The 15,000-nt window shown below is 44.0% G+C and overlaps 2 protein-coding genes across 3 annotated transcripts in view; both read right to left on the bottom strand.

Moving 5' to 3' along the window:
• BICRAL (BICRA like chromatin remodeling complex associated protein) overlaps positions 1–15,000 on the bottom strand; it is a 102,063-nt gene that overhangs the window by 64,929 nt on the left and 22,134 nt on the right. The window contains exon 1 of one of the 2 annotated variants that reach the window (XM_047732829.1): positions 5,289–6,425. The exons of the other annotated variant lie outside the window; for it this stretch is intronic. The gene's annotated coding sequence lies outside the window, so the exon portion shown is untranslated. Of the gene's footprint in view, positions 1–5,288; positions 6,426–15,000 lie in introns of those variants that run through there. 2 annotated transcript variants of the gene reach the window in all.
• LOC125102117 (protein argonaute 14-like) lies at positions 13,668–14,634 on the bottom strand. Its single transcript, XM_047732842.1, has one exon. The coding sequence runs from the start codon at positions 14,265–14,267 to the stop codon at positions 13,815–13,817; it is 453 nt and encodes a 150-aa protein (XP_047588798.1). The 5' UTR covers positions 14,268–14,634; the 3' UTR covers positions 13,668–13,814.

Below are 15,000 nucleotides of genomic sequence, written 5' to 3' on the forward strand. Positions count from 1 at the left end.
GCTACATTTCTCAGAAGCTTTTCTGTACTAAACTGGGAATATCAAGATGGCAATCTGTTAGATTTGATCTCTAAATGTCTGGGGGGAAATTCTGCATTACATCCCCTGCTGTTCTGATATACTACTGGACAACTAATAGGAATTTCAAGGGGCAATGCCCAGTCTTGGACGGAAATACTAACAGGAATAATTCACTTTAGACAAAAAGTCCACTTCAATTCCTAAAGGAGCCATTCATTCACTGGTAGCAGACATGTCTAATGAAACACTGTTTTAATGTTACTTTTCATAGCAATAATAATTTTAAGTAGCAGTGATAGCTGATACCCACATGGGTCAGGCACTATGTAAACCTTTATATGCATGATCTCATTTGATGCTTACAAACTTCCTTGGAATGGTAAGTTCTCAATCCAGAGGGAGAAACTGGGCACATTCCTTCAGGGAGGTTATATAATTTACTCAAAGACAGCACAGAAAGGAAAAGAGTGAGGGGTGGAACCCCAATCTGTCTGGTTCCGAAGCTATTATTAACTACAATGCTTCTTTCTAAGTTGCACCAATGCCTTGTTTGAAAACTGTTATTTTTTTAACATGTAAGGGAAAAATTCATATACTTGGACTTTGCATTTAGTGCATTTCACAAACTGATCCCAAATTCCCTTCCCAGCCTTCCTTTTCCCCCCCTTTCCTTTCTCTTTTACAAACTTCTCACTCCATCAAAGAACTTTCCTCACTGTCTTACCCCTTCTTACACTCCTCACCTAATTTAGTTCCTTCCCACCTAACTTCCTCTACTTATGCCATCTTCTTGTGGTCAACAAATTCCTCCAGGCTTCAGCTCAAATTCCATTTCCTATATGTAACCCCTGACTGCTCATTCTCTTCTGCTCCACATCCATCAAGAAAGCCCCTTGGCTGCACTTCCAAAACAGATCAGAATCTAACCACGTACCACCCTCCACTGCCATCTCCCTGATCCAAGTCATCATCATATCCCATGTGGTCTGCTTTCATTCTTTTACCACCTACAATCTATTCTCATCCCAACCTCCTGAGTAATACCTTTAAAACATAAGCCTAGGGGCCCCTGAGTAGCATAGTCCATTAAGTGTCCGACTCTTGGTTTTGGCTCAGGTCATGATCTCAGGGTCATGGAATCAGGATCCATGCTCAGTGTGGAGTCTATTAAGGTTTCTCTCTCTCCCTCCCCTTATGCCCCAACCCGTGCTGGTTCACGATCTCTCTGTAAAATAAATGAATCTTTAAAAAAAAAATAAAACATAAGCCCACACTCTCCAATGAATCCCCACTTTCTTCACTGTAAAAAACAAAGTCCTTTCCTACACTCAACTGTGGATACCCGCAATGCCCTACACAACTACTCTCTCGGCCCCCCAACCCCTCTGCCCCCCACTCTGATTCTATCCCTTGCTGACTTGCCATGCCCTGAACTCACTTGGGATGCTCATGTCTCAGGCCCTTTGCACTGGCTGCTCTCTGCCTGGAATGTGGTTCCTTTGGATATCCCCAGGCTTGTCCCTCACTTCAAGTCTCTGCTCAGATGGCGGATCCATGACCATGACCACCTTCCCATTCCGCAGCACTCTACATTTTCCTTATCTTGACTTATTTTCTTTCCTGTAACTTACTACAGTGTTTACCTGGGTTTACTGTCTGTCTTCCTATGAGAGAAGGGCCTTGATCTTTTGTTCACTGAGGGATCTGGGAGCCCAGAACGGCACCTGGCCCAGGTTAGGTGCTCAATCATCGCTGAATGCAGGAGCACGATGCTCTCCCACACTTTGAAGGCTCTCCTTTGCTCTCACTCGTACCACTCACTTGGCACTTCTCATATACCATTGTGTCTTTTTATGTGCACACCTACTATTCACCTAGCTAGATTATGTGTTCCTGTAACCTCTAAGTGCCCTGTACAAAATCAGCATTTAACAAATATTTGATGATGACATCAGTGCAGTGCCTTTTTCTTTCAGAGCAGATAGAGTAGTATTTCCTCAAAAGATTCATTTTTGACACTCCATTTAGAAAAGAAGCATTCTAGAAAGCAGCGTAAGAAAAATTTAGAATATATACTTTTTAAAATATATTTTATTTATTTATTATGTCAGAGAGACAGCACAAGCAGGGGAACAGCAGGCAGAGGGAGAAGTAGGCTTTCTACTGAGCAAGGAGCAAGATATGGGAGTTGATCCCAGGACCCTGGGATCATCACCTTAGCTGAAGGCAGATGCTTAACCGACTGAGCCACCCAGGCATCCCTAGAATATATACTTCTAAATATTTTTATTTAAAAATACTAAAAATAATAATAATACTAAAAATACTTTTAATCTTAAAAGGATGTATTTTATTCGCACATGCACACACACACACACACACACACACACACACATCCATTTCATGCTCTGAAAGGAAAATATGTGCTTTGTGACTTTTACAGCATCTTATAACCTGAAGACATTCTTGAGAGTCAAGCTTAAGTAATGTTTTCACAGGCAATATGAAACACAGAACATACTTTAAATAAGAATTATGAGTTGGGAAATTATGTAACATGTGGCAAAAATAAAAAGTTAATGTCAAATAGGTTTTATGTCATTTTCTGATCTAATGACAGCAGAAACTCTGGCTGGGAGAATTTAACCCTATTGAAGAAAATTGTTCTATAAAATAATTTATCTAAGTTTATATTATACAGTTATTTAGAGAACAGAAGTATTCACCTACACAAACACTTGAGCCTCTTGTGCTGCACACTCTCTACATTGTGCCTCTTGTGCTGCATACACAACATGTGTGTTTCTGAAAACCCCTTGAGATAACTTTGTAACATTAGCTACAGATCTTTTCCTTAACTTGACTGCAGGGCCTGCACAATTCCCTCTGTGAGGGTTGGTGGGGAGCTCTGTAAACAGACTCCTGCAGGACATATGGTAATTTCTTAATTGACTGTATGTCTAATTTAACTCTAAAACTTGAACATGGCTTTGCAAATGAAAAAAGCATATATAGCAATATATTTGTACTTGGAAAATACCATCAAAAAGATAAGCAAATTTTCTTTGGAATGCATTAGGTGTTCCATAATGTCAACTTCACATACCTAGGTATGTGAAGGTCCTCCCCACCCCTTTTTTTTTTCCAAACAGCAGGGTTACCCAAATTTTATTTCTCTTTGTATTACTCTCTCTGGACATTTACTTTCAGATTCTTTTATCTACATTATATATGTTGTAACAGAAAAATAGTAAGGATATCACATGCTGTATAAAGTCAGATAAGTAAAACAGCTTTAAAATTTGAAAATAAAAAAAGCCATCTTGAGGTCTATGGATAGAAGCAGCTCCAAACATATCCAGTTGTAAATACTCATCTTTTAAGTGTGATCACACCTAGAGAAAAGGATTTGGGCTCTTGTGGATCTCTCCAATCCTGAGATTCTCACAGATCTAGAGAATCAGAATACAAATAGAAGAATAAAGTGACCTATTTCTAAATATATTTCTTTGCACTTCTAGGAAATGCCAGAGTTAAAACCAATCTAAATATAGCAGCATTCATTTTTATTTTAAATCCTAGAAGAAGTACTTCCAAATCAAAACCACACAAAAATAACTTTTACTCTCAGTAATCAGGAGAAAAAAAAATCTGATTTTTTGGTGTGTGGGTAATAGTCTCTACATGGAAATTTTAAGACATTTCTCCACTATAAAAAAAATATCTAGTATTCTACTTCTTTGGTTACTTCTTGTTTAAAAAAAAAATAAAATTTGCTCTAGAAAACTTTCTTCGATGTGAATTCTAACTTTGTATGTAACAAATGTGTTTGCCAAACACAAAGATTTTAATCTCTAAAAATGGCATCCAGGTTTCTTCAGTTCTATTGTTTATTGAGAAATGAATTTTTTTTAAGTTTTTTTTTTTTTTTTAAAGATTTTATTTATTTGACAGAGATCACAAGTAGACAGAGAGGCAGGCTGAGAGAGGGGGTGGGGAAGCAGGCTCCTCACTGAGCAGAGAGCCCAATTCGGGGCTCGATCCCAGGATCCGGAGATCATGACCTGAGCTGAAAGCAGAGCCTTAACCCACTGAGCCACCCAGGGGCCCTTTAAAAGATTTTCTGAAGTGAATTCTATACCCAGTGTGGGGCTTAAACTCACAACCCCGAGATCAAGTCACATGCTCTACTGACTGAGCCAGTCAGGCACAATGAAAAATGATTTTTGAAAAAAAAAAAAATATATAAACTACCCTAATTTATTTTATATTCATAAAACTACCAGTTTTACTGCACTTAAGCTAAACTTATTCAACAACTATGACTTTTTTTTAAATTCACGGGAAACGCTTAGGGCTTTAAAACTTATTGCTAAAAATACGCTGATGGGAGTGGCCCTAACAGTAAAAAATTTCCTAGGAGCGCTAAACAATTCTAAAACAAAAATTCAACCAGGAAAAAGATAAGCTGATTTATCTTTTGTTTTATTATTTTTTTAAGATTTTTATTTATTTGACAGAGATCACAAGTAAGCAGAGAGGCAGACAGAGAGAGAGGAAGGGAAGCAGGCTCCCCACTGAGCAGAGAGCCCAATGCGGGGCTCGATCCCAGGACGTGGGATCATGACCCAAGCCGAAGGCAGAGGCCTCAACCCACTGAGCCACCCAGGTGCCCCAAGCTGATTTATCTTTTAAAAACAGGAGTCCTATCTGAAATATATTGCAAGCAACTTTTTTTTTTTAAAGATTTTATTTATTTAGGGGAACCTGGGTGGCTCAGTGGGTTAAGCCTCTGCCTTCAGCTCAGGTCATGATCTCAGGGTCCTGGGATCAAGCCCCGCATGGGGCTCTCTGCTCGGTGGGGAGTCTGCTTCCCCCAGTCTCTCTCTGCCTGCCTCCCTGCCTACTTGTGGTCTCTTTCTCTGTCAAATAAATAATTAAAATCTTAAAAAAAAAAAAAAAGATTTTATTTATTTGACAGAGAGAGAGCGTGCACAAGCAGGGGAGCAGCAGGCAGAGGGAGAGGGAGAAGCAGGCCCCCTGTGGAGCAGGGAGCCCAGTGAAGCGGAACTGGATTCCAGGACCCTGGGATCATAACCTGAGCGGAAGGCAGATGCTTAACCAACTGAGCCACCCAGGCGCCCCTGCAAGCAACTTGAAGGATGGTTGACTCTGATACATAAAATAGCAGTCTTCTTACTCCTTATAGTCAAAATATTTACAGTCCACACAACAAACTTTGAAATTCTCTCTGATATTACACTTACCACAAGATTTTGAAATTCTTCATCTCCCCAACTGAGGCTTCCCACTAATACGTAGTGCTACAACGTTGGTTCTCATTGGGCAAGGAGGAAAATTCTAGTCACTGCTTGCAGCCTTGCATGAAGAGCTCACACACTACCACAAACTGCTGGGTGAGCGGTGTGAGCCTCAAAAGCTGCAGGTCAGCCCTGATGAACTCCAATCTACAGTGAGAATGTTACATGATCTTTTCACTCCTGCGGCCTCTCAGGGCTAAGCTTTCTTGCACAGTCAAAAAGAAAAAAAAAATTACTTTTGACATGTGATCTTACTGGCCCCACTTAGTAAATGTGCCTTACACTCAATCTACAGTATGGCCTCTTTAAAAGAACATTTCCTTAAAGTGAATCACACTTTGAGCGTTTTAAATACTTTCTCCCCCAAATCTGTACTTCTAATTACTGTGCTTACATTGACATTCCAAGAAGGGAACAACTTGAGCTGCACTGTATCATCTTTAATTAAGGTCCTAAGTGTTCTCTTTTCTGATTAGGATTTTTTTTAAGTGAAAGATATGATTCATAATCTCTGATTGCTACCAAATATAGAGCTAAAATGGTCCCCATGTTTGACTCACCACACTATGCAAATAAAAACTGAATAATCTGCAGAAGAAGCAGAATGACTGCTTCGACCTAGAATTTAACTATTACCAGAAGTTTTTTTTTGTTTTTTTTATTATAATTTTATTTATCGATAAAAACACTCCTTTTCCTTATTCCTCCTACTGACATAACAGTCATCCAATTTTAAGATATTAAAATGTTTAGCAGGCAGCCATCTGTAGATTAAATTTATACACAGGCTTGATACCAATGGCAAAATGTATGCTGCACGGATCTACGGTTTATATTCAAATCCTAGCTCTGACCCTTAGTAAAGCAACCTTGGGTAAGTTATTTATCCTTTGTAAACCTCAGTTTTATTATCTATAAAATAGAGACAAAACCCACCTCTAGAGTTACTGTAAAAATTTAATGATATTAAACACCCATTAGGGCCTGAAGTAATGTTAAGGTCTAACAAATATTATTTCTCTTTCCCTCCATTTTCTTCCTTGTGAAAATGTTTCAATTATGGATCAGGAGATAAAACATAATTTCTGATGATGCAAGGAAGCATCTTGGATTTTGGCTGAACTGAGATAAGTCTTTTCTTTCTTTCTTTTTTTTAAAGATTTTATTTATTTATTTGAGAGTAAGAGGAAGCAGGAGAGAGAGCACAAGCAGGGGGAGTGGCAGAGGGAGAGGATGGGAGAAGCAGGCTCCCCGCTGAGCAGGGAGCCTGATGTGGGACTCGATCCCAGGATGCTGGGATCGTGACCTGAGCTGAAGGCAGACACCTAACAACTGAGCCACCCAGGCGCCCCGAAATAAGTCTTTTCTAAAAAGACAACACTTTTTCATGCCTCTCATTCCCTCACATTCTCACATTCAGGGTTTTTATTTCAGGTAATATAAGTGATTAATGCGTTTGCAAGGCAGCCAAAGAACCCACAAAACCAGAAAATGTTCAACTTTACAACTTTATTAAGAAGAAATTTATCATTAAGTCACAACCAGATAAAGTCAATGAGCATTAAGGGGAAGGGGAAACTGGATTTAATCTGGTACAGTGAGGACCCAGGATCTCTTCCTGAGTGCAAGCACAAAGGAGGTAAGGAAAAGAAAAAAGAGAGAGAGAGAGTGAGATCAAAGCCCCCAGCTGTTTCTCCCACAGACCTCTTCCACTTTCCATACAACATGTGGACCCACCCTTGAGCTCTCCTGAACTGCACTACAGAGGGGCAAGCCATCCCCAGCAGAGCCACAGCCTGGGCAGTCCCAGGAGGTACCACATACTATTCCATTGTAGGGCCTTCCTTTAAAGTCCACATCCCATTCTTTTTCTGTCAGCACTCCCACTTTCCCACACTGATTTAACAAACCCTCCCTCTCTGCCATCCCTCTGACTTACTGTATTTTCCATTTCTACTCTAGAGCATTATGGACCACGGAATCTTGCCCTGCAGATGGATCTGGTATGTTACTTAATTCATGCTGCCTCCTAACAGCCAAGTACCATTTCTTTTGTCCATTTCCCCCGACATCTGATACATTCCACAAATTTCCTCCTCTCTCCTTAAACTCAAAGCCTTTTGCCTCTGCCCCTGACAAATGACCTTGCTCTCTTCTCAGTGGAGACCACAGACATCTATTTTGAGTCCCATCATCTACCCTGTTCTCCTTTTCTCTAATTTCACTTTACTGTTACTCCTTAGGCGAGCTGGGGAACAGGGGACCTTATGAAAAGGTCAATGACATCACTCAGAGGAAAGAATGCAGACATGGAGGTTGAGGGGAGTGCTACACACTTCCACTTGGTATTGTTTGAATCTTTAAAAAATGATTTTCCATGGGGCGCCTGGGTGGCTCAGTCGGTTAAGTGTCTGACTCTTGTTTCTGGCTCAGGTTATGATCTCAGGGTCATGAAATCCAGCTCCAAGTCAGGTTCTGGCTCTGAACTCATCTGCTTGAGATTCCTTCCCCCTTCCTTGCCCTTGTTGCATAGGTGTATGCTCTCTCTCTCTCTCTCTCAAAACAAACAAAAATCTTAAAAAATCATTTCCCCACTACTTATTTTCTCCCTCCTTGCCTGTGATTTTTTTTTTTTTAAATCAGCCATAGAGATCAGAATGTATAAGGCACTGTAGATCTCAACCTATCTGGAAAAGCTTTCCCTTTGGTTCCTATCATTTTACTCTACCTGGGTTGTCAAACTAGTCAGCAAATGTTTATTGAGTGCTTGGCTTGTTTTAAATGCTATGCTGAAGGGTCAGAACAAGTCACTTAAAAGGTAAAGAAAAAATATAAGGTTTTTTTCGTGGTCCCACTCCAGAATCTCTAGGTGACTGTTCTGCACACACAAGATTGGGACCATGATAAGTGGCAATGCTCTCCCTAGCCCCAGGAATTTGAGATTCGATTTTAAAGCTACTTTCTTCTACAGAAAATACAGTACTCTGCAAAGAGTCCAAGGCAGTGTGCAAATAACATCTGTACCTGCCACAAAATGTTTCGATGCTAACTCATTTTTATTGTGGTAAAATACATGTGGTTCCACCTTTACGTGTATGGCTCGGGGGCCTTCTGTCCATTCACCCTGCGGAGTGGCTGCAGCCCACTACCTGACTCCAGGATTTTTCAGCAGCTCACCTTGACATTAACTCACTTTTTTTTATTAACCAAGACTGATCTTCATGGTTTACCCTCATGGTCCCCACCCCCATTCTCTTCATTTCCTACCCAGCAAACACTCCAAGGTTCCTCATTTTAATTGCTCTGCAATTAAAAGTCACCTGCAACCACCTTCGGGTCCCTATCTTCTCTCCTGTCACACCGGGGTTGACGGGGTAGGAGGGATTCCAATTCTGGTCAAACCAATCCCCTGCCTGCTCTTGGCTTCCCTTGTAACAGGTGGATGTCACTGGAGTAAACCACTCAACTACCTGGATGGACTGGTTTCGAATTCAGACTCGAGAGCCTGGACTCACAGCCAGACAGTCCTGTGAGCAACAGTCCTACCTTGTTTCCCAGTGACTGACTTCACAGTTCTGCTGTCCAAGGCGAGGAGTCCTTCTAACCTGAAACCATCCCCATCCCTCCTTCCTTAACTGCTGGCCATGCCTGAGACTTCACTGAGAACACAGGACTGAAAGCCCTGTCTTCTACCCTCAATTCATACACGTCCTTGCACTGTGCTCGTGTTCTCTGCCTTCTCTCCTGCTCAAGCTGTCTTGCTCCCACAAAGGGCAAACCTTCTTCTTGTGTTCTGAATAGCTTCTCACCTTCTCAAGAATTCTGCACCTTTGGTAGTATTATCTCTCTTCTCTGTTATAGTCTCTCCCTCCCTATTAGATATTCCCATTAGTCTATTTATTTATTTATTAATTAAAGATTTTATTTATTTATTTGACAGAGAGAGAGAGAGAGAAAGCACAAGTAAGCAGAACAGCAGGCACAGGGAGAGAGAGAAGCAGGCTCTTTGCTGAGCAGGGAGCTCAATGCGGGACTCAACCCAGGACCCCAGAATCATGACCTGAGCTGAAGGCAACCCCTCAACCAATTGAGCCACCCAGGAGCCCCACCCCCCCATTAGTCTATTTAAAAACGCTCTTCTATTCCCCATGATTTTAAAAAAAAGCACATCTTTGACCCCCACCTCCCTCTCCAGCCTCTGCTGTGCTGTCACTCTTCTCACCTTACCGAGAGACTTCCCCCAACAAGTGGGCTCCATTCGCCTCACCTCATCCCATTCTCAGTGTATTCCAATTTGGCTTCCAACCCCATATGCTACAGAAACTACTTGTCAAACAGCCACCTCCATGTTGCCAAATCCTAGTGGTCACTTCTTCATCCTCACTGTTCTTAGCAGCATTTGGCAGAGCCCATTCCTTCTTTCTTGAAAAGAATAATGCACTCTTTCACATTCACAGCTAAAACTTCTCCGTCTCTTTTGTCCAACCTTGAGCCACTGGATGTGTTTTATGGTTTGATGTTAAGGCTTCCCAGATCACAAACGATCTCAACCAGTTCTATGACATGCCATCTGTACCACTAGTGACTCCCACAATTTAAGTCTACTCCTATCAGTCAAATTTGAATATCCACTGCCTACCTGACATCCCATTTGGATGCCTTGCAAGTATCTCAAAAACATATCAGGCTCCACATGGAGCTCTTATTACCCACCCGTCCCTGCCTGTACCTCCAGTCTTCTCCACCAGCACATGGCACCGTCAGCCACCAAGGCTTAGGCTAGAACCCTGAAGGCTTCCTTGATTCCTCCTCTCTCCACAGCCAACCCATTAAGTAAATACTTCTGATTCTGGAACCGGCCATCCACTTTGCTCCATCCCCACTGCCACTGTATTTGCCCAAGGTACCATCAATTTTGAGCTGGCCACTGCAACAGCCTCCTAACTCCCCTGACTTCCTTCCTTGCTCCACAGAGGGGCAGTGACCGTTGAAAACAAAAACATCGAGGCCCTAATGAAAGTCCTTCAATAGTTTGTCATTTTGAGTAACATAAAACTCCAAACTCCTTGTACAGCTTCATACAGGAAGCCCCAGAGGCGCTCTCAATTTCCATTTCATTCCATTCTCCTCTTGCCTCTCTCTGTTCTGACACCCACGCCCTTTTGGGCCTTCCAGGTCTTTGCATTGGTTCACAGGCTAGCACTGTCTCCCCGGCTTCTTGCGGCTAGCACAGGCTCAAGCTTCAAGCCTCAGTTCAAATAATACCTCTTCAAAGGGATGCGTCTTGACTCTCACTAGCCAAGACATCCATTCCCCATACCACACTCTTTTAGATCTACCACCAACTTATTAACTTTTTACAAGTTTCTTAATCTGTAATTATCTTGATTATCAGTATTTAACTTATTTCCTGTCTTCTCCACTACACCATAAATTCCATGAAGGCAGAGATCTCACCTGTCTTGAATTCCACCAAAGGCTATTTTATTTTTTATAAATTAATTATTATTTTTAAAGTAACCTCTATACCCAATGAGGGGTTTAGACTCACGACCCCAAGACAAGATGGTCTTGATGACTGAGGTCTACTGACTGAGGCAGCCAGGCACCCCCAATAAAGGCTACTTTAAAATAAAGACGCTATGCCTCCTGTCTAAGCAGGTTTATTTTAGATTTCCCCTCCTTTCAAGCTTCACTGGATTTTAGTTAAACAATATGATTACTCTGGCATTTACCACGAGACACGATGGGAGAAAAAGCACACAGGACAGTCAAAGCCTCGACCTCCACCCTCCTATTGATCTGGACTGGACTCGGACTGCACACAGGTATTCAACAGGTGTTCCTGATAAGAATTTTCAAATGTGGAAGGAAAGAAAAATGAAGACGTATGCAAAGATAATATAATTTTGTCATCTGCATCAAAAATCAAAGTTTTTAACCATTCCCCCTAGCAATTACTAAACACAACAGGGATTTGAAAATAAAGGAAAACACAAAATATATATGGTTCTTGCGGCAGAGAAGTTAATGATTTCATCATTGACTTCGTTCTCTCTCATTTTGGTCAGGTCAGTTACTCATCACCTGCTCTGGATGTTTCTTCCTGACCTTCTGTGTCCTATATGCATACTCTGTTCTTGAAAGAGTCTCACATTTAGAATAATTTCACCATCCTAGGTCCCGAAAGATACCTTCACAATTCAAAATTCTGAAAAAAAAAATCCTTTCTTCCAAGGACTTACCTCTAGGTTCCCCCCACCCCAGGATCTTTTCTACCCTATTCCCAATTTCTATATCAATCCTATTCTTGTTCCACAGCTATCTAGACTAAACTAGAAGGCCCAGCTAGACCTAGATGCCTGCGTGCTTAATAACTTCCCAACAGAATGAGATACACTTTTGAAAATGTACTGAGATTTCAAAGTCTTAGACTAGGCAAACCTTTCTCTAAGAAAATTGTTTCAATAATCTGATGAACAGGGGCACCTGGGTGGCTCAGTGGGTTAAGCCTCTGCCTTCGGCTCAGGTCATGATCTCAGGGTCCTGGGATTGAGCCCCACATGGGGCTCTCTGCTCAGCAGGGAGCCTGCTTCCTCCTCTCGCTCTCTTGCCTGCCTCTCTGCCTACTTGTGATCTTTCTCTGTCAAATAAATAAAAATAAAAATAAAATTTAAAAAAAATCTGATGAACAGCAGCCAGAGAAAAATGAACTTGAGAATGAGCAATAAACTTTGAAACTTAAAACGGTATGGGCTTCAAGTCTCACTCCGATTCAAAAAAGAGCCAGCAGCATAGTGTAGTATAGTGATATTCCCAATCCACATCTGTCACAGTGGAATCACCTGGAGAGCTTTGGAACAACAGACTCCTACATCGTCAGATTTAGGGGGTGCTGGGTGGGCCGGAATTTCAAAATTGGGAGTTAGGGGCTTGGGAAAGTTGAAAGTCAGCTTAAAACTGAGATTGCCTAACACAAGAAATGTTTTAAATGAACACAAACACACACAAACCCAACTGGCCTTAACAAATAATGTGGGGAAAAGTGATGTTACAAATCTTTATTTAAAAATCTCTCCCCCCAGTTTGCTTCTGAAACTCAGATTTGGACACCATAGGTGCAGAACCAAGAACATGGCTTTTGGAATCCAGTGGCAATTCTACCATTTAAAATGGAAAGACCTAGAACAATTTGTGTATCTGGGTGAACACTAGTTTCTTCTCTAGTATAAATAGATAATAAAACCAGTACTGCAGGACTGCTATAAATAGGAGTTAAATAATGCACCAGGCACATACTTACAGCAGCGTTCAAAACACTGTAGATCTTATTATCATGCCTAAAACAGCCACTATATACATTGTGTTTATATATGCAAGGACACACCTACTGGTGCCACTATGTTACTTTTACCCAATAGAAGTTAACTACTTACTTTCCATCTCTGTAGACTCCTAGAGAGATCAGTTTTAGGGACTTGTTTCCTCCTCCCAATAATCTTTTCCTAACAATTGAAAACAGTTAAAACCCACACACATCTCTTCATACAGCTCTAAGAACAGATAAATACTTGTATGGGTGGTTTTAAGGAAACACTTAGGGAGTCAGGGAACTGAAAAGCCTTTCTATACTCATGGCAAAGAACAGACACAAACAGTGCAGGGTTTTGTTTGTTTGTTGTTTTTTTTTTAGAAAGGAAAGGGGGGAAAATAGTCTCAGTTTCAAAGCGAGTTAAATTTTTCCGATCAGAGTGCTAACGAACTGTTCTAAGTCGCTACCATTTGGAATAATTAAGATGAAACCCAACAAGATGTTTCAAATCACTGGAACCCATAACCTTCCCACAGTCTGACTAGATCAGTGTCTCCCCAGGGCTGTTTTATAATAAAGCAACTAAAGAAAGAAAACTAAGGTAGGGCGCCTATAGAGAACCGTGTCACCAGAAGGCAGACACTGTCCTCGACTTCTTGCAATTTTGTAACCTGGTTTGACTTTACTCTTGAAGACTAACTGGAAGAGGATGAAAAGAAAGCCTCCGTGCCCTGCCCCCTGCCCGGTCTGGGAAAACAAAGCCGTCCAGTTTCAAGCCCTAGGAAAGAGGACGAGAACACCGCCCCCCCCCCCAATTTTGACCGGAGGTGGACGCGAGCTCAGAGGGGGAACCCACCAGCTGCAAGGCCCGACTCCGGGCCCCCTTTTTTCCTCAAACACAAGCGCTAAAGCTCCAGACGCCGCCGGACCCGGCCGCCTCGCCTTTTGGGTCTGGGGGCCTGAGAAGACCAAAGCTACGCGGCCTCGGCCCCATTTACACACCCCCACACCCCGAGCGAAAGCTCCCCGTTGCCCCCGACCTCCCCGCACTCCCGCCGGCGAAGCGTCCACGAAGGGCGCCGCCCGAGCCGCCAGGGAAGATGGCGCCCGCGGAGCAACTGCGCCACCAGCCCTGGCGAAGGGCCAGGCCCAGCGCCATCTTAGCGCCTTCCAGCCGCACCCCCCCAAAGATCCCGCATTCGGGGCGACTCGGGGGGCGCGAACCGCGTCGGGCCCACGCGCTCTCGGCCAAAACAGTGCCGCCACGGCCTCTCGTCTCTTCGGCCCGGCCGCGCGGGCCGGGCAAAATGCCCCTGGCTGGGCCGCGGGTCCTCGGCGCGGCGCGGGGGCTCGTCCGGCCCGGCCGCGCGTCCTCGGAGGAGCTTCGGGGCCAGGCGGCGAGGCGACGGGGAAGGGCCCGTCCGCGGCGGGCGCGCGCCGGTCACCGGACCGGACCGGGCCCCGGCTGAGACGCGCGGCCTGCTCCGAGCTCTCTCCGCGGCCGCCCGCACGAGCGGCGGGAAGGAGGAAGCCGGGATGAAGAAGAAAGCCGGTCCCCGCCGCCGCCTCTCTCCCCCACCCTCTCCCCTCCCCCTCCCGACGACGGGGTCCATTTTGCCGAGAAGAAAGGAAAATGCGATTCACACCCAAAAGCTGCCGAGAGAGAAAAGAATTGAGGGGGGGAAAACCGAGGGGAGGAGATTGGAAAAGCTTATTTTTCTTCCTCGCCCGCCGTCACTCCTGGCCCTCCCTGCCCCCTGCTCGCGGCCTCGCCGCGCCGTCCTCCCCTCGCCGAGCCCCGCTCCCTCCTTCCCGGCTCCCGGCGGCTCCGGGGGGGCGGAAAACACACTCACACTCGCGCACACAACTAATTTTAAACCGGCTCAATCAATGAGTCATTAAAAGGCTTCCCTCCCCTCTCTTCCCCACCACCAACCGCCACGCCACCCCCCTTCCCAGGCTCTCCCTCTCCCCGCTCCAGAAATTTGCATCCGCGGAAAAGGAAAAAAAAAAAAAAAAAAAGGCGCCGAGGCCCCCACCCCGCCGAGGCGCCCCCAGCCCGGCCCCGCCGCCCCCTGCCCGCCCGCGCCCCCGCCCGAGACACTGAACTTGGTCTTCCCGGGGCCCGGGCGGCGCTGGGAAAGGCATAAACACTCGATTCCCCTTTTCTCCGTGTCCATTAAACATCCACCCACCACCACCATCACCCACCCACAAACCACCCCCCCCCCCAAAAAAAAACACAGCCTTAGCCAATAGCTCTCTGGGCTGAAACCTAATATCCTGGTTTTGGCAACTCGGTGTTTAATTTGCTCCTCTTTCTTTTCTGTCTGTCTGGAGATAGAT

This window comes from Lutra lutra, chromosome 6 (genome assembly GCF_902655055.1).
Source record: "Lutra lutra chromosome 6, mLutLut1.2, whole genome shotgun sequence".
In the NCBI taxonomy this organism is placed as follows: Eukaryota; Metazoa; Chordata; class Mammalia; order Carnivora; family Mustelidae; genus Lutra; species Lutra lutra.